At 32.5% G+C, this 23,206-nt stretch overlaps 1 protein-coding gene across 1 annotated transcript in view; it reads right to left on the bottom strand.

Annotated features, from left to right (window-relative positions):
- Positions 1–3,003: 3,003 nt before the first annotated feature.
- Positions 3,004–23,206, bottom strand: part of LOC148953481 (uncharacterized) — a 49,819-nt gene continuing 29,616 nt past the window's right edge. Inside the window, exons 10-13 of the mRNA XM_089088557.1 lie at positions 21,224–21,504; positions 16,625–16,841; positions 13,504–13,659; positions 3,004–3,068 (exon numbers count right to left, since the gene is read on the bottom strand). Of these exons, the coding sequence (XP_088944683.1) occupies positions 3,004–3,068; positions 13,504–13,659; positions 16,625–16,841; positions 21,224–21,504 (719 nt within the window). The remainder of the gene's footprint in view (positions 3,069–13,503; positions 13,660–16,624; positions 16,842–21,223; positions 21,505–23,206) is intronic.

Here is a 23,206-nt window from a genome sequence, read left to right as displayed (position 1 = left end):
ATGTGTTTATTGTTCCACTGTGTAAAAAATACTGATTTAATACATGCAGTAGACTAGCTAGTGACGATAAGCGGTCATAGAATACCAGTGGGAAAGCCACATCGTGTCTCTGACCAATCATAGAGCGCAATTGTTAGAACCGTAAGCATACTTTGACATTTTAAGATAAATACAAAAAAGAAAAAAATAAATAAAGTTGAAAAATTTCGAAGTCTAAAAAAAAAAAAATAGTTTGTTCTTATGGAAAAATTATTTAATTATTAGTTCATATTTTTCGGATTTGGTTTTATTTTTTAATCCAGACCTTGATTGAAGTGTCTAAATTGAACCATAGATTAATTTTTACTACAAATTTATTTAAACAAAGTGTGACTTAAAGTAAAAAACCCAAGCTATATTACGTTTTACAGTGGGACGGGTTTTGCGAGCTTCCACTAGGAGCATAAATTCTAGTATACTTGACTTATTGTATCGGAATACTATCACCTTAATTCTCTGTATTTAGAGGTAATATCCATTGTCACAGCTATGCAATAATCCTAGCGCGGGGAGTGGGAAGGGTTTTACGAGCTTCCACTAGGAGCATAAATTCTATTATACTTGACTTATTGTATCGGAATACTATCACCTTAATTCTCTGTATTTAGAGGTAATATCCATTGTCATAGCTAGGCAATAATGCTAGCGCGATGAGGGGGAAGGGTTTTACGAGCTTCCACTAGGAGCATAAATTCTAGTATACTTGACTTATTGTATCGGAATACTATCACCTTAATTCTCTGTATTTAGAGATAATATCCATTGTCACAGCCAGGCAATAGACCTAGCACGTGGAGGGGGAAGGGTTTTACGAGTTTCCACTAGGAGCATCAATTCTATTATACTTGACTTATTGTATCGGAATACTATCACCTTAATTCTCTGTATTTAGAGGTAATATCCATTGTCACAGCTAGGCAATAATCCTAACGTGGGGAGGGGGAAGGGTTTAACGAGATTCTAAAAGGAGCATAAATTCTATCAGACTTGAATTATTGTATCAGAATACTATCTCCTTAATTCTCTGTATTTAGAGGTAATATCCAGTGTAAAAGCCATGCAATAAACCACGCGAGGGGATGGGGAAGGGTTTTACGAGATAACACTAGGAGCATAAATTCTATTATACTTGACTTATTGTATCGGAATACTATCACCTTAATTCTCTGTATTTAGAGGTAATATCCATTGACACAGCCAGGCAATAAGCCTAGCGCGGGGAGGGGGAAGGGTTTTACGAGCTTCCACTAGGAGCATAAATTCTAGTATACTTGACTTATTGTATCGGAATACCATCACCTTAATTATATGTTTTTAGATGAAATATCAATTGTCACTGCAATGCAATTATCCTAGCGGTGGGTGGGGGAAGGCTCCTAAGAGCTTAAACTAGGAGCAAAAATACTATTATGGTTGACTAACTGTATATGAATGCTAACCCCTTAAGTATCTGTATTTAGAGGTACAGCAAGGCAATAATCCTAGTGCGGGGAGGGGGAAGGGTTTTACAAGCTTCCACTAGGAGCATAAATTCTATTATGCTTGAATTATTGTATTGGAATACTATCACCTTCTCCCCCTCCTCTGCCCTCGGAAATGTGGGAACGAAGGGTCTCTGAGCCTTCCCCTTGATGCAGATGTTGTCCCTTCAAAATTGACCCCTCCCCTCCCTGCCCTCAGAAATGGGGGAGCGAAGGGAACGTTAGATCCTATTTTAAATGAACAATACTTATCAAACATCACTTGTGTATTATACAGATCACATATCTCATTACTCCTTTTTAAATGTTAATCAAATAATTCTGATTATAGTGTGGAATTTTTTGTCTGCCTTACAAAATGTTCGTATTTGTTTAGAAAGAAGTGTTTTTTATAGCAGATACCTCCCCGTGCAACTGAACCCCCCATGTAACTGAACCCCTGTATAACCGAAACCCGGTACAACTGAACCTCCGTGCTACCGAATCCTCGTGCAACTCGACCCCATTTAACTAATCCCCGTGTAACTGAATCCGCATGTAACTGAACCCTCGTGCAAGTCATCCCTCGTGCAACTCAACTCCCTCAAAACACTTTTCAGCCATTTCTTGTTAATTTATTTTATTTCTAAACTATTTAAAATTGACAACACTGTGCAAATCATCACTTGTGTATTATACAGTACACATTCATCCCATCTCCTCCAAAACACTTTTCAGTCATTTCTTGTTAAAATTATCCAATCACTAATTAGCCCCTTTTTTTCTCCACCTTCAAATGTTCCTTTAGTACCTGCGCAATTAGACTAAGTCATTGCCCAGTTAACACTAAGATGTAAATTGAGGAACTCTCTCGCAATAATGATCCAAACCAGATTATACCCACCTAACCAGATCAAAAAATGGTGGTCACACTAACTTGATTAGTAATTGGATTCAGATATAGTACAAAGGAACTTTCAGTCCTACATTCACGGGTTTCTGCAAAGTGTTATGGGCTTCATTGAAAAAATACCAGTTTAAAAAAAAACAACAAGTAATAAAGTTACTTCATATAGAACAGCCACTTCTAGATCACAGCTTTACCCCAAAAAATGCATTCTACATCATAAAATACCCGACATCAGAGAGACTGTGCCATGCCTTGTCATAGGTGAATGACCCTGGTAAGGCATATTACGCAATCACATTCAGGACTGTGTATTGCCTTACTACTCTCTGCTCTGTTCGGGGACTTCCTGTTCAAGGACTGTGCTGCAAAACGCAGCTTGTTCAGGAGACAACAAAAATTGGTTTTGTTTGCCTATTTTTTTTAGTGCAGAAATGAGATTTACATTGCTGAAAAATAATATTTGATGGACGTATACACTCGTGTTTCAGTTCAAGTATGAGATGCACACACAGCACGCGGGAATGGTAGTGTCAAGTTTCGACTCATGAAGAAAAAATTACCGCTAAAGGAAAACAAGTGTCAATTTTTTCGAATTTACCTTATCATCACTGAACTCGGTAATATGATTAGTTGTCCACCGTAAGGGTCCATTTTTGGATCTGGAAGAATAATAAAACAATTTTTATCTCTTTTTTATATGGATGAAATATAAATTTCTTTGCTACCGGAATTCGAAACGATAAATGCAAATAATTACATGGCAAGTCGATGCTTTGAAAAGCCGATATTTAAACTAATTTCCTCTCAATAGTTTTTACTAATAATGTGATTATATAAAAAAAGTATAGCGTTTATGAAACTGCTTTCCAGAACTTTCATCTTTCCTAATTAAAGAAAAAAAATTTTCTTTCAATCTTCACTCTGATTGGTTAGTCATCAATATAACATTTAAAAGATAAGCATGGCTGTAATCACGAGGTTACGTATGTATCAAACACAGCATTTATTTTTTTAAATTTATTTGGTTTCTCCAACAATTACTCTGTCTTAACATCAATAAAATGTTATGTTACAAGGCCACAACAAGAAACTCATAATAAATTACGAAATCACTCAGACCAACGAAAAACTGTAATTTATTTACAACTGATATCTAACTATAGACATTTTAGACAAGATAAATGTACATTTTCTATAATAATAAAATAATTATTATTTGTGTGTCTCTTATTGGTACCAATTGGAGAAGCAGGGTCAGAGGAGGGGACAAGGTTTGAAAAACCTGTTTTTGTATTTGTATTAAGATACTTATCATTGCCTCCTCCCTATACATTTTCGTCATTTGGAACCCCTGATGTCATTACAAGATTAAGTTGACTGCATCTAAGAGTAGCTTTAATTTTACTTTTGATCAGTGATATGTAGCTCAGAAAGAGTATGAGCGAGAACTCAAATTTTTCTTGAAGAATGGGAGTGAAGCAGAGAAAAAAATTCCCTAAAACACGGAATTTTTAACAATTTCCCTTCTAGCTGTTAGATAAGTTTTCTTTCTAGCTTGTTAAAAAGGAAAAAACAAAGATTCAGTTTAAACTGTTCTATCTTTGAAGACAAACTTTTAGGGGTGTAATTTCGGACTTTTACAGAGTCTGGAATAATTTCTTTGAGACCTTGAGACCAAAATTCTGAATCTTCTGAAGTCTGTAGGTAATACTCATGGAAACTTATGACTCAAACCATGAAACACTTATTTCTGTTTGGGAGATTTTCTTTGAAATTTTCGATTTTTATGGGATTTTGAAATTTAAAATGCATATTCAGCTTGGTCCCGATGCTAGACTGAAACAAATTCAACTGGGACTGGTGTCATTTAGGGCAAGAACTTTCTAGGCTTTTTGCCATTAAGACATCTACCAGAGGGGTTGTTACATCTCAGCAAAACTTGATACGGAGAAGAGCTAGTGTCCTAATTGTGACTTTCGGACTTTCAAAAAAACTTCAAAGTTTAAAAAGAGGAAGAAGGACCTTATATTCCAGCACTGAAGATATTTTTCAGAGAGGAATATGCAAGATCTGGTCAGAAATTAAATATAGCGTCCAGATAGTGCCTTTAGATTGAAGGGGAAGCTTAAATATTGTCATCAGTGCAAGCAACAGAAGAGACTTTCGCGCGTCACTCGTGTTGAAGAGAAGTAAGAGTAAGTTTCCTCGTTCTGATCTTTCACAGTTTGCAACTGATTCTGCCTTTGCGGAGCGAAGGGGACTCTACTCCAGTTGTAACGTCTTCTACTAAAACGAGTTGTAAGATACAAATCGAAGTTTGTAGGAAGTAAGGGCCAATGTCTGTTTTTTATCACATAAGGATCCAAATCAAATCCTTTGCATTTGGAGAAGGTGGGTAGGGGGCATAAATTTCTGGTCATCATAATTTCTGATAAATTTGGCTGTCAGATAAAAAAAAACAGGTAAGAGTAATTTTCCTACTCTACCTTTTTGGGGGCCAGGACCAACTTCAACCTCTGTAAGGAGAGCATGTCATAAAATTCTTGTTATTAGAAAAAGTTCAAAAAGCTGTATGATATTAACCTTACTTGAAGGGAAGTACCGATTAGTGTCTAACACCAATCCAAATTCTCATGAGAGGTGAGGGTTGACGGATATTTAAACTAAAGTCATAAGGCTAACTACCAAAAAAGGTGATGGATCTCAACCAAATTAATCGTGGGTAATAGTTAATTTCTCTGTTATTTCTCTAGAGAATGAAAAATTAACTTGAACTCTCTATTGAGGAGGAGGTCTACTCCCTAAGCTTTTATCAAAAAAATTTATACCAGAAATGAATATTGAAATTTCACTAACACCTGGCGATTAGACCTAAGCTTATATTTGTGTTTTTGTTGGGATGTTTGAATGACCTCTCACTTCTGGAAGGGGGGGGGGGGACGTAAATGGGTTTAGAAACATCATATATTCAGGCTAACAACTACCTAGGGTAGTAGTATTCATGGGACCAGACCTGGACAACAGTTATAATTACAGTTTTATTCGTTTGTGTTTGATTTAGACACCTGTGGTGGAGGGCTACATTTTTATCCTCTGCATGTATCAGAAAGCCCTATTATATTTCGATAAAAAACTTTAAGGATTTGAAGCTACAGTTTGCCGTAATAGGGAGACTGACTACGAAAACTCAGAGAACATTTAGTGCTTGAAACAAGTCTTGAAACGGTCAATAGCCCCAAAAGATCGTCCAGTGCCATCATGCGGGTCACCAATATAGAATTTCGATAGAGATCCGTCAAGCTCAACCTTCTATGTGTCCACTTTATTGTTGCTTCTTGTGCAAAAATTATATTTCTGGATGTATAATCTATTAAAATTGGCTTACCTATAGAGCAGGTCATATTCTCATTTTCTGCAATTGTCTAAATTGAACCTTTTAATGTTATTTACATGTTGTTCTTTTTCTTGTGACCATGGTCCTGCGTTTTTTTTTGTCAAATAAACTATACTACAATATATTGTACTGTAGTCACAATTGACAAATTGGGGTTATATGATGACTTTTTTTGCACTAGTGTTTTTGTATGGTACTTTTTCTAGTTTTAACAATTTTGTTCGAAAGTTTAACATAAACTTTTTAATTGTATTTGTTTGTTGGTGTATTTTTGTGACCATCGTCCTGCAGTTTTTTTGTGTCAAATATACTGTACTATAACATATTGTGCTGTAACCACAATTGACAAATTAGGGTTATATAATGACTTTTTTTCTGCATTAGTGTTTTTGTATGGTATTTTCTCTTGTTTTATCGGTTTTGTTCAAAATTTCAAAATAAACTTTATAACTGTATCGTGTTCTTTTTTTTATGGCCACGGTCCTGTGTTTTTTTTGTGTTTTATTGTTTTATTGTTTTATAAAAGCTTTTTATTGTTTAAAAAATAAAGTTATGAGACGGAGTTAAACTTTAGCGAAGAAAGTGAGGCTTGGGGAGTAGACAGCCCCTTTCATATACGGAATAATTTATGTTCTTTTTAAGTTTTCATGTCACTCCTTACTTTCAGTTAAAAAAAAGCTTGGTTTTGTTTTATTGAATTTCTGAAAATTTTTGAATTAATGCAGCTTTGATTTTGGCTCACCGTACATGAATAATTAAAATGAAATTTGCACATTAATTTTGCTTTTTTTACTTTTTTGGCTGACTTTTTTTTCTGCATTAGTGTTTTTTTGTTTTTTTTACTTGTTTTACAGGTTTTGTTCAAAATTTTAAAATAAAATTTATAATTGTATTTGTTTGTTATTCCTTTTTTTTTGTGCCATGATCCTGTTTTTTTTTGTGTCAAATCTACTATACAATAATATATTGTATTATAGTCACAATTGATAAATTTGGGTTATATGATGACTAAATTTGGGTTGTATGATGACGCATTAGTGTTTTTGTATGGTAATTTTTTTTGTTTCAACCGTTTGGTTCAAAAGTTTAAAATGAACTTTTTAATTGTATTTGTATGTTGGTCTTTCTTTCTGTGACTATGGTCCTGCGGTTTTTTTCTGTCAAATATACTATACTACAATATATTGTACTGTAGTCAGAACTGACAAATTGGGGTTATATGATGACTTTTTTTTCTGCATTAGTGTTTTTGTATAGTATTTTTTCTTGTTTTATCGGTTTTGTTCAAAATTTTTAAATGAACTTTTTAATTGTATTTGTATGTTGTTCTTTTTTGTGACAATGATCCTGCAGTTTTTTTGTGTAAAATCTACTAAACTATAATATATTGTATTGTAGTGACAATTGATAAATTGGGGTTATATGATGACTTTTTTCGTATTAGTGTTTTTTTATGGTATTTTTTCGTGTTTTAACCGTTTTGTTCAAAAGTTTAAAATACACTTTCTAACTGTATGTGTATGTTCTTCTCTCTTTATGTGACCATGGTCCTGCGGTTTTTTCTGTCAAATATACTATACTACAATATATTGTACTGTGTCACAATTAGCATATTGGGGTTATATAATCACTTTTTTCTGCATTAGTGTTTTTCTATGGTATTTTTTCTTGTTTTAACCGTTTTGTTCAAAAGTTTAAAATGTACATTTTTATTGTATTTGTATGTTGTTCTTCCTTTCTGTGACCATGGTCCTGCGTTTTTTTGTGTCAAATATACTATACAACAATATATTGTACTGTGTCACATTTAACAAATTGATGTTATATAATTACTTTTTTCTGCATTTGTGTTTTTGTATGGTATTTTTTCTTGTTTTAACCGTTTTGTTCAAAAGTTTAAAATTCAATTTTTAATTGTATTTGTATGTTGTTTTTTCTTTCTGTGACCATGGTCCTTGGTTTTTTTCTTTCAATTGTATATACTACAATATATTGTACTGTAGTCAGAATTGACAAACTGGGGTAATATGATGGCTTTTTTCTGCATTAGTGTTTTTTTTCTGTATAGTATTTTTTCTTTTTTTATCAGTTTTGTTCAAAATTTTTAAATGATCTTTTTAATTATATTTGTATGTTGTTCTTTTTTGTGACCATGATCCTGCGTATTTTGTGTGTCAAACCTACTATACTATACTATACTATATTGTATTGTAGTCACAATTGATAAATTGGGGTTATATGATGACTTTTTTCGTATTAGTGTTTTTGTATGGTATTTTTTCTTGTTTCAACTGTTTTGTTCAAAAGTTTAAAATGATTTTCTAATTGTATTTGTATGTTGGTCTTTTTTTGTGACAATGGTCCCGCGGTTTTTTTGTCTCAAATATATTATGCAACAATATATTGTACTGTGTCATAATTAACAATTGGGGTTATATAATCACTTTTTTTTGCAATAGTATTTTTGTATTGTATTTTTCTTGTTTTATCCGTTTTGTTCAAAAGTTTAATATGCACTTTTTAATTGTATTTGTATGTTGTTCTTTCTTTCTGTGACCATGGTCCTGTGTTTTTTTCTGTCAAATACAATATACTACAATATATTGTACTGTGTCATAATTAACAAATTGGGGTTATATAATCACTTTTTTCTGCATTAGTGTTTTTCTATGGTATTTTTTCTTGTTTTAACCGTTTTGTTCAAAAGTTTAAAATGTACTTTTTTATTGTATTTGTATGTTGTTCTTCCTTTCTGTGACCATGGTCCTGCGGTTTGTTTCTGTCAAATATACTATACTACAATATATTGTACTGTAGTCAGAACTGACAAATTGGGGTTATATGATAACTTTTTTTTCTGCATTAGAGTTTTTGTATAGTATTTTTCTTGTTTTATCGGTTTTGTTCAAAATTTTTAAATGAAATTTTTAATTGTATTTGTATGTTGTTCTCTTTTGTGACCATGATCCTGCGGGTTTTTGTGTCAAATTTGCTATACTATAATATATTGTATTGTAGTCACAATTGATATTTTGGGGTTATATGATGACTTTTTTCGCATTAGTGTTTTTGTATGGTGTTTTTTCTTGTTTCAACCCTTTTGTTCAAAAGTTTAAAATGAACTTTCTAATTGTATTTGTATGTTGGTCTTTTTTGTGACCATGGTCCTGCAGTTTTTTGTGTCAAATATACTACACTACAATATATTGTACTGTGTCACAATTAACAAATTGATGTTATATAATTACTTTTTTCTTCATTAGTATTTTTGGTTGGTATTTTTTCTTGTTTTAACCGTTTTGTTCAAAAGTTTAAAATGCACTTTTTAATTGTATTTGTATGTTGTTCTTTCTTTCTGTGACCATGGTCCTGTGTTTTTTTCTGTCAAATACAATATACTACAATATATTGTACTGTGTCATAATTAACAAATTGGTGTTCTATAATCACTTTTTTCTGCATTAGTATTTTTGTATACTATTTTTTCTTGTTTTATCGGTTTGGTTCAAAATTTTTAAATGAAATTTTTAATTGTATTTGTATGTTGTTCTCTTTTGTGACCATGATCCTGCGGTTTTTTCTGTCAAATATACTATACTACAATATATTGTACTGTAGTCACAATTGATAAATTGGGGTTATATGATGACTTTTTTCGCATTAGTGTTTTTGTATGGTGTTTTTTCTTGCTTCAACCGTTTTGTTCAAAAGTTTAAAATGAACTTTCTAATTGTACTTGTATGTTGGTCTTTTTTTGTGACCATGGTCCTGCGGTTTTTGTGTGTCAAATATGCTATACAACAATATTGTACTGGGTCAAAATTAAAAATTGGGGTTATATAATCACTTTTTTTGCAATAGTATTTTTGTATTGTATTTTTTCTTGTTTTAACCGTTCTGTTCAAAAGTTTAAAATGAACTTTTTAATTGTATTTGTATGTTCTTGTTTCTTTCTGTGACCATGGTCCTGCAGTTTTTCTGTCAAATATACTATGCTAAAATATATTGTACTGTGTCACAATTAACAAATTGGAGTTGTATAATCACTTATTTCTGCATTAGTGTTTTTGTATGGTATTTTTTCTTGTTTTATCGGTTTTGTTCAAAATTTTTAAATGAAATTTTTAATTGTATTTTTATGTTGTTCTCTTTTGTGACCATGATCCTGCGGGTTTTTTTTTGTCAAATTTGCTATACTATAATATATTGTATTGCAGTCACAATTGATATTTTGGGGTTATATGATGACTTTTTTCGCATTAGTGTTTTTGTATGGTGTTTTTTCTTGTTTCAACCCTTTTGTTCAAAAGTTTAAAATGAAATTTCTAATTGTATTTGTATGTTGGTCTTTTTTTGTGACCATGGTCCTGCGGTTTTTTTTGTCAAATATACTACACTACAATATATTGTACTGTGTCACAATTAACAAATTGATATTATATAATTACTTTTTTCTGCATTAGTATTTTTGGTTGGTATTTTTTCTTGTTTTAACCGTTTTGTTCAAAAGTTTAAAATGCACTTTTTAATTGTATTTGTATGTTGTTCTTTCTTTCTGTGACCATGGTCCTGTGTTTTTTTCTGTCAAATACAATATACTACAATATATTGTACTGTGTCATAATTAACAAATTGGGGTTATATAATCACTTTTTTCTGCATTAGTGTTTTTCTATGGTATTTTTTCTTATTTTAACCGTTTTGTTCAAAAGTTTAAAATGTCCTTTTTATTGTATTTGTATGTTGTTCTTCCTTTCTGTGACCATGATCCTGCGGGTTTTTTGTGTCAAATTTGCTGTACTATAATATATTGTATTGTAGTCACAATTGATATTTTAGGGTTATATGATGACTTTTTTCGCATTAGTGTTTTTGTATGGTGTTTTTTCTTGTTTCAACCCTTTTGTTCAAAAGTTTAAAATGAACTTTCTAATTGTATTTGTATGTTGGTCTTTTTTTGTGACCATGGTCCTGCGGTTTTTTGTGTCAAATATACTACACTACAATATATTGTACTGTGTCACAATTAACAAATTGATGTTATATAATTACTTTTTTCTGCATTAGTATTTTCGGTTGGTATTTTTTCTTGTTTTAACCGTTTTGTTCAAAAGTTTAAAATACACTTTTTAATTGTATTTGTATGTTGTTCTTTCTTTCTGTGACCATGGTCCTGTGTCTTTTTCTGTCAAATACAATATACTAAAATATATTGTACTGTGTCATAATTAACAAATTGGGGTTATATGATCACTTTTTTCTGCATTAGTGTTTTTCCATGGTATTTTTTTTTGTTTTAACCGTTTTGTTCAAAAGTTTAAAATGTACTTTTTTATTGTATTTGTATGTTGTTCTTCCTTTCTGTGACCATGGTCCTGCGGTTTTTTTCTGTCAAATATACTATACTACAATATATTGTACTGTAGTCAGAACTGACAAATTGGGGTTATATGATGACTTTTTTTTCTGCATTAGTGTTTTTGTATAGTATTTTTTCTTGTATTATCGGTTTGGTTCAAAATTTTTAAATGAACTTTTAATTGTATTTGTATGTTGTTCTTTTTGTGACCATGATCCTGCGGGTTTTTTGTGTCAAATTTGCTATACTATAATATATTGTATTGTAGTCACAATTGATAAATTGGGGTTATATGATAACTTTTTACGCATTAGTGTTTTTGTATGGTATTTCTTCTTGTTTCAACCGTTTTGTTCAAAAGTTTAAAATGAACTTTCTAATTGTATTTGTATGTTGGTCTTTTTTTGTGACCATGGTCCTGCGGTTTTTTTGTGTCAAATATACTATACAACAATATATTTTACTGTGTCACAATTAAAAATTGGGGTTATATAATCACTTTTTTCTGCATTAGTGTTTTGTATGGTATTTTTTTTTGTTTTAACCGTTTTGTTAAAAAGTTTAAAATGCACTTTTTAATTGTATTTGTTTGTTGTTCTTTCTTTCTGTGACCATGGTCCTTTGGTTTTTGTCTGTCAAATATAATATACTACAATATATTGTACTGTGTCATAATTAACAAATTAGGGTTATATAGTCACTTTTTTCTGCATTAGTGTTTTTGTATGGTATTTTTCTTGTTTTAACCGTTTTGTTCAAAAGTTTAAAATGCATTTTTAATTGTATTTGTATATTGTTCTTTCTTTCTGTGACCATGGTCCTGCGTTTTTTTGTGTCAAATATACTATTGTACAATATATTGTAACTATTTTTTGTGACCATGATCCTGCGTTTTGCTTTGTTTCAAATCTACTATACTATAAATACACTGTATTGTAGTCACAATTGATAAATTGGGGTTGTATGATGACTTTTTTTGCATTAGTGTTTCTGTATGGTATTTTTTCTTGTTTCAGCCATTTTGTTCAAAAGTTTAAAATGAACTTTCTAATTGCATTTGTATGTTGGTCTTTCTTTCTGTGACCATGGTCCTGCGGTTTTTTTCTGTCAAATATACTATACTGCAATATATTGTACTGTAGTTAGAATTGACAAATTGGGGTTATATGATGACTTTTTTCTGCATTAGTGTTTTTGTAAAGTATTTTTTCTTGTTTTATTGGTAATGTTTAAAATTTTTAAATGAAGTTTTGGATTGTATTTGTATGTTGTTCTCTTTTGTGACCATGATCCCGCGGGTTTTTTTTTGTGTCAAATTTGCTATACTATAATAAATTGTATTGTAGTCAAAATTGATAAATGCGGGTTATATGATGACTTTTATCGCATTAGTGTTTTTGTATGGTATTTTTTCTTGTTTTAACCGTTTTTTTCAAAAGTTTAAAATGCATTTCTTAATTGTATTTGCATGTTGTTCTTTTTTTCTGGGACCAAGGTCCTGCGGTTTTTTTGTGTTAAATATACTCTGTAACTATTTTTTATGACCATGATCCTGCGTTTTTTTGTGTCAAATTTACTATACTATAATATACTGTATTGTAGTCACAATTGATAAATTGGGGTTATATGATGACTTTGCAACTGTTTTGTCGAAAAGTTTAAAAGGAACTTTCTAATTGTATTTGTATGTTGGTCTTTTTTTGTGACCATGTTCATGCGTTTTTTTGTGTCTAATATACTATACTACAATATATTGTACTGTATTTACAATTGACAAATTGGGGTTATATAATCACTTTTTTCTGCATTAATTTTTGTATGGTATTTTTTCTTGTTCTATCGGTTTTGTTCAAAATTCTGAAATGAACTTTTTAATTGCATTTTTTTGTTGTTCTTTTTTTTTAGGCCATGATCCTGCGGTTTTTTGGGTCAAATATTACATATTAAAACATATTGTATTGTAGTCACAATTGACAAATTGAAGTTATATGATGACTTTTTTCTGCATTAGTGTTTTTGTACAGTACCTTTTCTTGTTTTAGCCGTTTTGTGCAAAAGTTTAAAATGAACTTTTTAATTATATTTGAAGGTTGCTCTCTTTTTTTTGTAGCCAAGGCCCTACGTTTTTTTATGTCAAATATACTATATTATGCTATATTGTACTGCAGTCACAATAGAAAATACAAATTCAACTAGTTGTGTTAAAATTCGTGAATGGATTGTTAAATTCAGCCAAATTCCATAAATAGATTTTAACATTAAAGTTAAAAATAGGTGATATAATTTCATTTTAAACACACAGATAAGTTTTAAAATAATCTCTTCATTGAAAATCTCTTACCTATAGAGCATGTTGTATTCCCATCTTCTGCGATTGTCTCAATGGTTGGAAAACCACAAATACATTTATAGAACGGATAAGAAAGACTCGGTTTGCATTGGGCATTGCTTGATACACATTTGGAAATGATATCTGGAGTACAAGGATCAGAGAGTCCTGCAAATATTAAAAGAATTTATTTTCAAATTCCATTCATTTTCACTTATTGATTTATTAATAAAGGCAGTATTTACTTCGTAAGTATTTAATTAGTAAAGGTAGTATTTAATTAGGTATTTATGAATTTCTTTTAAACAATTCTCCCGTTTTTTGAAAATCGTCTTTCCTTAGACTCTTATTCGAGGTATAGAGGTATAGAGGGAAAATATAAAGAAGAAGATTAGAACTGAATTCTGCAAAAGTCTAAAAAAAAATGTACTTTTGTATTAAAGACAATTAGAAAACAGATTTCAATTTTTTACGTTAATAGAGACAACATTAAAAGATGAAATTGAGAGCATCTACTGTAATAATCCTAAAATTGAAAAATGAGTAAAAATAAATGATGTATTACAAAATTTAACTCAAATATCTACTCATCGGTAAAAAAAATAATTGTGGGTTTTAAATTAATTCATAACTGAAAAATTACAAGAGTATCACAAAGTAAATTTTTGGAGCGATTGATACAATAGTCGTAAGAAACTAAAATAATTAAAAGAGAAGTATACATAAAAAAAATTTCAAGAACAAATTTTGTCAACATAAATTTCACAATCAAAGTTATTAGTGCTGTTATTTTTATTTGCAATAATTTATCGGGTCTATATGCTCCAAAGGGCATTCCACCTGCGTATCTTCCACAGCAAAACAATGGTATTCAAGTCATATGTGTTCCATGTTTCCTAAAAACACCTCATAGAAGAACAAGTTGCTATCAATTACAATGTCTGAGAAAGCCAATCACTTTAGAAGTATCCAACAACGATATACTGAGGTTCCCAGTTGCGGAGAAGGTAATGCCATATGGTTGCGCATTCGCTTCTATAAGTTATATATTCCATACAAGTAAAGTTACTTCAGACGGAAAAACCTTCTGATATACGCCTAGTTGAGGACATCCAATACATTTTATGAACAGGGCTTAATGAATTTTTCAAAATTTTCTTTAGTTAACTATTGCTTGCCTATTTGGAATAAGGAGCTCTGTCTATTTTTAATTTTACTTTTTGACTTGGGGATTGACTCCTTGTTATATAAATTAAATAAAACAAAATATCTCATAGAGATACCTCCAACGTTTTCCTTTGCGAGAGGTGAGCTGGTATCATGTGCTATTGTTGTCAGCCGGGCAGTGTCACGAATGGGGAATGGGAGACCCCATTCCCAAGTGGTTTCAGTTTTAGGATAAGACGCTTTAGTCGTTAAAATAGCGGCGCAAAGATCAAAATTATTACTAGGGCAGATGGACTGATGGGAATTTGTAACGTAAAACCTATGAAAGAAGATCAGTCTCAGTCGGCAAAGAAAAAAAAACAAAATATTTCTAATAGCAATATCGCCAAAATTAGTCAGGTAAAAATTAACAGCCAGTCAGCAAAACCAGTCAGTTGGTAAATTTCATTGTCTTCCCACCAAATATTTTACTAGTGATGCTTCAGGTTGATACCAAATCAAGTCCATAGGAATTAATCCTACTTCTTAGTACCAGCCTGTTATTTTTGTGAACTTCCATCACAGGCCAACTCTTCTACAGTTGCCATTAAATTCACATTTTCTTTAACCTTTATCTTACCCTATTATGATACCCCCCCCCCGCAAAAAAAACACAAAGAAATAATAAATAATAATGTAAAATATATACTTTACAATATTCTACACCATATATTCTGCTTGTATTTTGGTATATAGGTAGGAATATAGGATGGAATGCAGGGTGGAACAAAGGTAGTATATTTTGGAGGATTTTTCTGGGGAGTTTTCTGGGAGGGAATATACCTAGCACCAAACTCCAAATTGGAAAATTTATCCTTGTTTTTGGATAGGAAGATTTTTGCGCAGCGGCAACAGAGAAAAAAAAAGAAAAAAAAATCACAAGAAACGACATTCCTACAGAAGCAAAATATAGGAGAATAAAAATGATTAAAACTCAAAAGATATATAGCAATTTTTTTAATGTGATAAACATTTTATGTTCACTCTTGGTTAAGAAAGAATTTACTTTTAACTTGTATCAACTATGGGCTAATCAATAAAAAAAATTAGTACAATATCATCTAAAATATTTTAATAAGCAAGCAATACAACCTCCCATTTCCTGGATAAGAATCAATGCGCATTAAGCAAATCTCTGCATATAAAGCATATTTGGAAACGCAGAATTTTAACGGAAAAGTTTAAAAATAGGATATTTCACTAGGCTTATAACACTAATGCTACTTCAACTAACAATAATGCTTTGCAATACAAGGCCACATGAAGACAGCAAAGCTTTGCAGGTTCACCTAATATGAGCTTCAACCCCTTCCTTGGCCTCAAACTTATTTTAAACCTCTTCTCACCGTCTCTTCAAGCCCTATTCAAGAAATTTCTGCTTTTATTTGGCCCCAGCTTGATTGCATCCATATTTCAGAGCATCAATTGACATTTGTCACATTTGTCATTACAATGACCTTTCCAAGCTGATATTAATCTTCTTCGAAATTCTTCTCAGCAGCAAAAAAAAATCTGCCGCCTTGGATATCCTTCCTTACGTATCTTAAATTTTTGAATATGTTACTACAATGACAAGTTTCTAGGACATGTTTGGAGCCAAAGTCATTATATAATTAACGTTATTGCCCTTTCGGTCTGTAGCTATGCAAACAGTGGACTTTGGAAAAGTTGTTATCAACTAGTTTATAAGAAACTAATAGAAAGGTGGAATCTAAGAACTGAAAGGTTGAGATACAAAATTACTGATATATTATGAGCTCCTAGGTATATGAAAAATAAAAGAGCTTTGAATAAGGTAAGAATCTTTAAATATGGAGGAGCCTTCATAAGTTACCTAGCATCATGTTGTATAAAAGTAAAACAAAAATTGAAGTAACAATAATTTTGAAAAAAATAGAGGCTTCAAACATGAAAAAGTAAATCTTACCGATGTCTAAAACTTTCGTCAAGCTTGTAATTTTTAAATCAATGCCGGGTACTGCTTTATCCTTAATCGTCTCCACCACAAGCTGATCTTCTAAGATAAAGATCATTTTCAGTCCTACAGCTCCACTATTGCTTTCCACGATGGACATTGTCTGGAAGACACTCGTATCCAAGGCCTCGACGGTAATAATCATTTGCTCCTTCAATATCGCATTAATCTGAAATTTAAAGGAAATAATTCATTATTCCATAATTCTTGCTTGTGCGAAACGCTCTGAACAACACATTCATTATTGACGTCTTAATGAGGTTAGGATGCCAAATTTAAAGAGATTTAGTAATTACAAGGATATAGCCTACTCTTGATTCACGATAAGTACCACGACTCAAAAAAAAGCACGACTCGTGTTCAATATTTTTATGATCCCCTGTAAAAAAGACTGATTTGCCCGTTTAATTTTTTTTCGGATATGGCCCAAATCTGTAGATCCTGTGTACTGGTTTACCTAATGATAATCAGAAAAGAGTCAAAAGATCGATAACTGATCACTGAAACATAATATATACATTAAATAAGGGCAAATGTTAGCATCTACTGAGTCACTGGGTGGAAACTTTTCCAAGGCTACTCCGCATGTCCCCAGAAGACTGATACAGATATGTAAGGCATTCTCTCCATTTACAATGGAGGCGTGGTCCAACGGAAAGTCAGTTGCTGTGGGGTCTACAATGGAAACTGAGGGTTCAAAATGCACATGAAGGAGGGAAAGACCCCTCTAATGTAAACCCTGCTGGTCCCATTGGCGTGCAGGTATGTCCCACCTGTTAAACATCTTCTCCAATTAATTGGAAGAATTTCCCATACTGCAGACCACCAAAATGGAGGAGCTCCATATAGAAGAATAACTCTAAACGGCAGATGATATAATACCATGGAAAATGGCTTCTGCTACGGGTAGAGAAGAGTAGGTTGCCACTATCTCGGAAAACCCACCATTGAACTTATATGATTTAATAATAAAGGCTAAAATACAAAGTACGAACTTATGCTACTACATCCAAGGCAACCAACGACCTGAATAGAGCCCCAAATAATGGAAATGATTGTAGTGATAAATTGACGACTCATCATTTGAAAAAGACTTCACCTATATTAACTCCCGAGACTGCATTCTTACTTAAAACACTAAACGTACGTACACAAACTAAGTGAAAATAGAATGTAATTGGTCCTAACCTAACTCAGTTATTACCATTGAGGCATCGTTAGACTATCAGAGACTCATCTTCCTTCAACAGTATTACGGATTATAAAAACGTCATTGCTAATACGTCTAGATTAAAAGAAGAGGATTGCAACCTAAGTGCTTGATTTCTGTTTTCAAAGCAAGCCAAACATTGTTTATACGGTCCGAAGTCTGAACGTGTTATTACCGGTATGTCTCAAATATTCCATTGACAACATAACTATCATCCAAACCTCTGCCCAAACTAATCATGGAATATTGATGAAGCCAAGGTCTTCTATCTCCATCTTCAATACACCATAAATAAAATTCACAAGAAACTATGGTATGCTCGGGATTGTTTTGGGTCTGCTAAGTCTGAGTCACACGGTTGATGCTCTGAATACAAGATTGTAGGTGAGGCGTTGATTACCCATATTTTAGTGAGTAAAGGAGAGGAAGAAAACCTGTTAAATTCAGAAAATTTGAGAAGCCTATTTCTAAGATTGTTACATCTACAGACAGAAAAATTTTTTTAATTTATTTTGTTCTTTTTAACATGGATTTATTTATAAATTATTAAATATTTTCCAAGGGAATAAATTGAAAATTTTTCACTCAAATGGAACATTTTGATTTCTACAGTTCTTCTTTAGTAATAAGAGACCAAGTGGTCTTAAACACTGATTGGAACCATATTAGAGGGATTAACAGAAATGGCGTTCTTTGATAATGTGAGGTTAGGTGCTACCGGAGCGCTGGAGCGCTGGTGGAAATAATTTTAAAAGTTAGAACAGACTTAGCGTTTTTGAAAATAAGGACGGGCATATTTGAAGATACTAATTTCTAAATTATGTCCTAAAACATATCTAACTTTACATCTTGTAAAGTTAACTAACAAAACAAGACTGGGTTTCCATATTATTTCTAGCCTTTAAAATATCATTAACAATTGGCCATTTCATAAGTTTAAGCCATTTAGTAGCAACAAATAGCTACAAAGATAGCTGCATCGTAAGCATGTTTAAAAGTCTAGGCAAAGAAAATCTAACAAAATCAGTCGAATAGAATGCAAGAATATTGTATAAAATGAAAAATTTCAAAACTCTCAGTAATTTAACTCTAGAAAAAGAGATCAGGCAAAAGTGATTTTGATCAGTCCCTGAGTGGTAAATTTCACTTGTTTTGAACAATGGTCATCCTCAGCTTTAAAATGTAGGATCCGTTCTACTCTTTAGTGTCAAATGATCTGAGACTTCACAACCAGCCGGTCTTTTGTTGCAAAACAACACCGTATCTATTCAGCCCTGCGGTGCTCATGAGTTCCAATTGGTGCTCAAGAGTACCTAGTCCCTTATTACTAAACAAAATTACAAGAAATCAAAATTTTTCTTTTGAATGTAAACACCCCTTATCAGAATTAGTATTTTATGATGCTTGTATTTTAGTAATGTATATGTTACCGTGATTGTCCAAAATCCAGTTAATGTTGATATTCAACGGCGAATGTCCGAATTTCCCTTTTCTCTACTTGGATTCAATTAGCTTTGCGAATGAGTCTTTTTATCCTTATGCAAGCTATGATGGTAAAAGTTAAAGTTAGGTTAGAGCACAGTAGACAGAATATACCCAGTAAGCTTATCGCAGATCATTTCTGGTCTTCGTGAATAAAAAGCTCCTCCCACTTATTTCTGTTTCAATGCACTTTGTACTCTGCACTCCTTCCCAATGGTACTCCTTCCCACTTGTTTCAATGCACTTTGAGGGAAACAGACGGAAACAGAAAACCGTGAAGTCCCGCTAATCTGACTTCGCCTATGTTTATATCTGCAAAAACGTTCTCCGGAGCACTCGCACCCCGGTCCGGGTTTTTATAATGGGTGAGATAGAGAATGATCATACTGCTAATTATATAAACTGTGGGTTAGAGTATGCTAGTCTAGGTTTACGCACACGCTAACAAGATGAAAGATAAAATAAGAACGAATACACGAGACTGAAACACCTAGCAGAAAAGAAAACCTGAAGGGATCTGTACCAGTAAGACAATAACAAATGATGGGCAAACCATAGATAACCTAATTATTGACAGAAATTAATCAACAGAATGACACATTCAGACGGTATTATTCAACTTAACAGCTAAAAATTTTCTCAATGCAAAATAGATGGACTAGCAGAAGCCATTGCAGCCTTTGGGGTTGCAGCCATTGCAGCCAAAAACAATTACATGCGGTATGTTGAGATCCCGCACCAAGAACTGGGTGGATAAAAATCAAAGAAGATCCCGTCGAAATTGTCAAATCCATGGTCTATCTAGGGATTATTTTAACTCCTAACAGGGATTACTCAAAATAAAATAGGTGAAGACTTGGCTTCAGTAGTATCAACTACAAGGATCTGCTACCAGCCTAAGGCAACAAGGCACTGTAGACGTCTTTGAAGGCCCGTTTTTTACTCTGCAAAAATGCCTACAGTTTTGTATCCAAATGAGAACTGTCCAATAAAGGCTGATGATGACCGAAGAATTCCAATATTTGAAGCTAAATGCCTCTGTCACACAATGAGAATTACCCACACAGACTGGGTATCAATTGAAAATCTTCATACACTTATCCGTCGCTCCTACACCATCATTACGATTACCACCTGCACCATCACCAAGATAAGATTAAGTTAAATCATCTCGCAATAAGGGATAAGAATCCAAAACAAACTTATCGGTTTCACTTCTAAAAAAGAAACTTCTTCATGTTACAAGAAAATTGGGTATGCATTAGAATGTTTCCGGACATAGACACCTTTTATTATTAGAGGCTTCCACTACCAATGATAAATTACTTGTGCACTTATGAAGTCCTTTGTCTAAAGATCTTTCAAAGGGGAAACGATTTCGCCAATGGAATTTTTAGTCCTTTGTATCAAGTGCTTTTACTGGCAGGAGTACTTATGAAATTCCTCTGTTCAAAGATCTTTGAAAATGGGAAATGATTTCGCAAATATGCTCTTAGAAAACATTATATTCAATACTCTTAACAGATGCTACTAAAATAATTTTGGATGACACTGGCGGCTCTACTTTTACTGTTAAAACCGAGTCTTTGGAACATCATAAACGAAATGTTCTTCCTTTGTTTTGGCTTGTAGATATTAACCCTTGCTACAAAATTGCCTTCAAACAATTACACTCAAATTGACTTCTTTCAAAAGCGAAAGGACTCTCATAGCTCCCATGAAAAAAGAAAAGAAGTAGGAGAAAAATGCAGCGAAAATTTTGTGCTTAAACGAAAGACACAAAATAAAGACTTTCTAACTATCTGATTTAACATGGGTAGCCAGATTACAGTTAATTAAATCAATATACAAAAAATTACCAATTTTTTAATCTTGTCAACAAGAATAAGAGTTTCGAGGGAATCAAAACTAAGCAACGCATCTTCCCATTCTATTCCACCAATCTCTATTTGATAAAGACTTGCTGTCATATTGCTCTCTCCAGATATTTGTATGCAGCCATTAACACTGAGAATCATTGGAAATTCACACTGACAACCCGAGAAGTCACTAGATAGATCTTTAAAACAAGATGCTTCAAAGGATGCACAAGTTACGTTTTTCTCCTCTGTGCATGGTGCAAGCAGAGAGACTTCAGTACCTAGAAAAGAATAAAGATTGAATTTATTCATTTTTTTTATCATTATTATAAAATAAAAAATAGTTCAGTCGCCATACGCCTTTTAGGCCTTCTTTGTGAGTTTATTTCCTACGGAAGTTATTAATGAGGAAGCAGCGTACCTGTCAGGTCTTCTTTTCCCTAACGTGGCTAATGACGTATTTCTAAGGACACTGTGTGGGTAACCAAGGATGATACTTACGTCATAAGGTGTAGGGCTGTGGAACTCCTAAAGGAAACCAAACCACGTGGATTTTGTTCCAGGGTATGCAACTGAAACGGTACAGGACCACCTCTACGCGTGGCAGTTGCTTGAAACTATGCAATCAGAAGCCAAAAGTACTAATAGTAGATATAGAAAACTATATATCTGAAAATCCCATACCAGTAGCATCTATTCCTCATAAATAGGCTGACATATGTTGAAAAAGTTCGAAATTTAAATCTGGTCAGTACAAATTAAAAGTTCAAACTCCCTTCCAGAATCACAGCTCACAGGTGGGTTCTTTGAGTTGATAATTTCTAACTGAATTCTAGTTCATGTGGATGTGTGCTTAAGTTTAATATTGTAATTAGTTGGGTACTACTGAAGCTTCAACCCATAACCGTTCATGCTCTTTTTAATTTTCAGCCAAATAGTAAATAGTGCCAGAACTTCTGCTTCATATCCGTGTGTCCAACCAATTGATGTTAGTTAAGCCATACAGTGGATTCCATATATCTTAGACACTTTTAGAACACAAAAATTAGACCTCCAGAACTTCCAACTATCCTCGGAGTATGATGTATTTGCTCTGTGGCCTCTCATTACTCAATTCTGCATGAGTAATGAATGAGGAGTTGGTCTGATATAGTTTTCAGGAAAAATTTCTATTTTCTAGTGGAACAGGAGGAAACATAGGCAACCATGCTTAGTAAAGCTGTACAATTAACTGATATTAAACTGATTAATTAGTGCGGTGTTTGAGCAATCTGTGGCTTATTTTTGAACTAAAATTCAACTAAATGAGATTGAAACCCACAAATGAACGCTGAACAGCAAAGAAAATAGTATTTTTACCTCTACTCTTGTTGAGTCAGAATACAAAATGACTTGTAATCTGATTTTTTCCACAAAAATTACTCAGCTTTTTCTGTTTGACAAAGATCAAACTTACTTAAAATCGAACATACTAAGTTATTAAAAATTATTATTATATAGTCTTAGTTGTTTGGTCTAGTATTTTTGCTAAATCTGCTTACTGTTTTGCCTTATGTTAAACAGGTGAGCAACAAAAACTCCGGTTAACCAGAAACACAAATACACAAAGTGTATTTAATTAGAGAAGAAAAATTGACTTCACGTAATTCGACCTTACTATTAAATTAACCTAATTATTCGTAAATAATTTCTTAGACCGCACTGCTTTTCCATTTATAAAATTTAACAAATGAAAATATATACTGTTTTACCTGTTTTACCAAACTCAAACTGTACATGAGACAACCAAACTTGTAATTCGGTCATGCATATTCGGGTTATTTGCATGGTGATATTTGAAATTATTAAAATATTTAGAACTCCAACTGTGTCAGATAAAACCTGATTTATCATTCTGTTGTACGTATTCATGCTAAATACATGGTGATAATACGAGTTATTAAGATGCTTCATTACCAAATTCAGACTGTAACACAGACAATC

This window comes from Artemia sp. Qi Xiang Cuo, chromosome 4 (assembly GCF_049724085.1).
Source record: "Artemia sp. Qi Xiang Cuo chromosome 4, ASM4972408v1, whole genome shotgun sequence".
NCBI classification, from domain to species: domain Eukaryota; kingdom Metazoa; phylum Arthropoda; class Branchiopoda; order Anostraca; family Artemiidae; genus Artemia; species Artemia sp. Qi Xiang Cuo.
The sequence above is the reverse complement of the archived record's forward strand: the minus strand, read 5'-3'. Positions and strand labels throughout refer to the sequence as shown.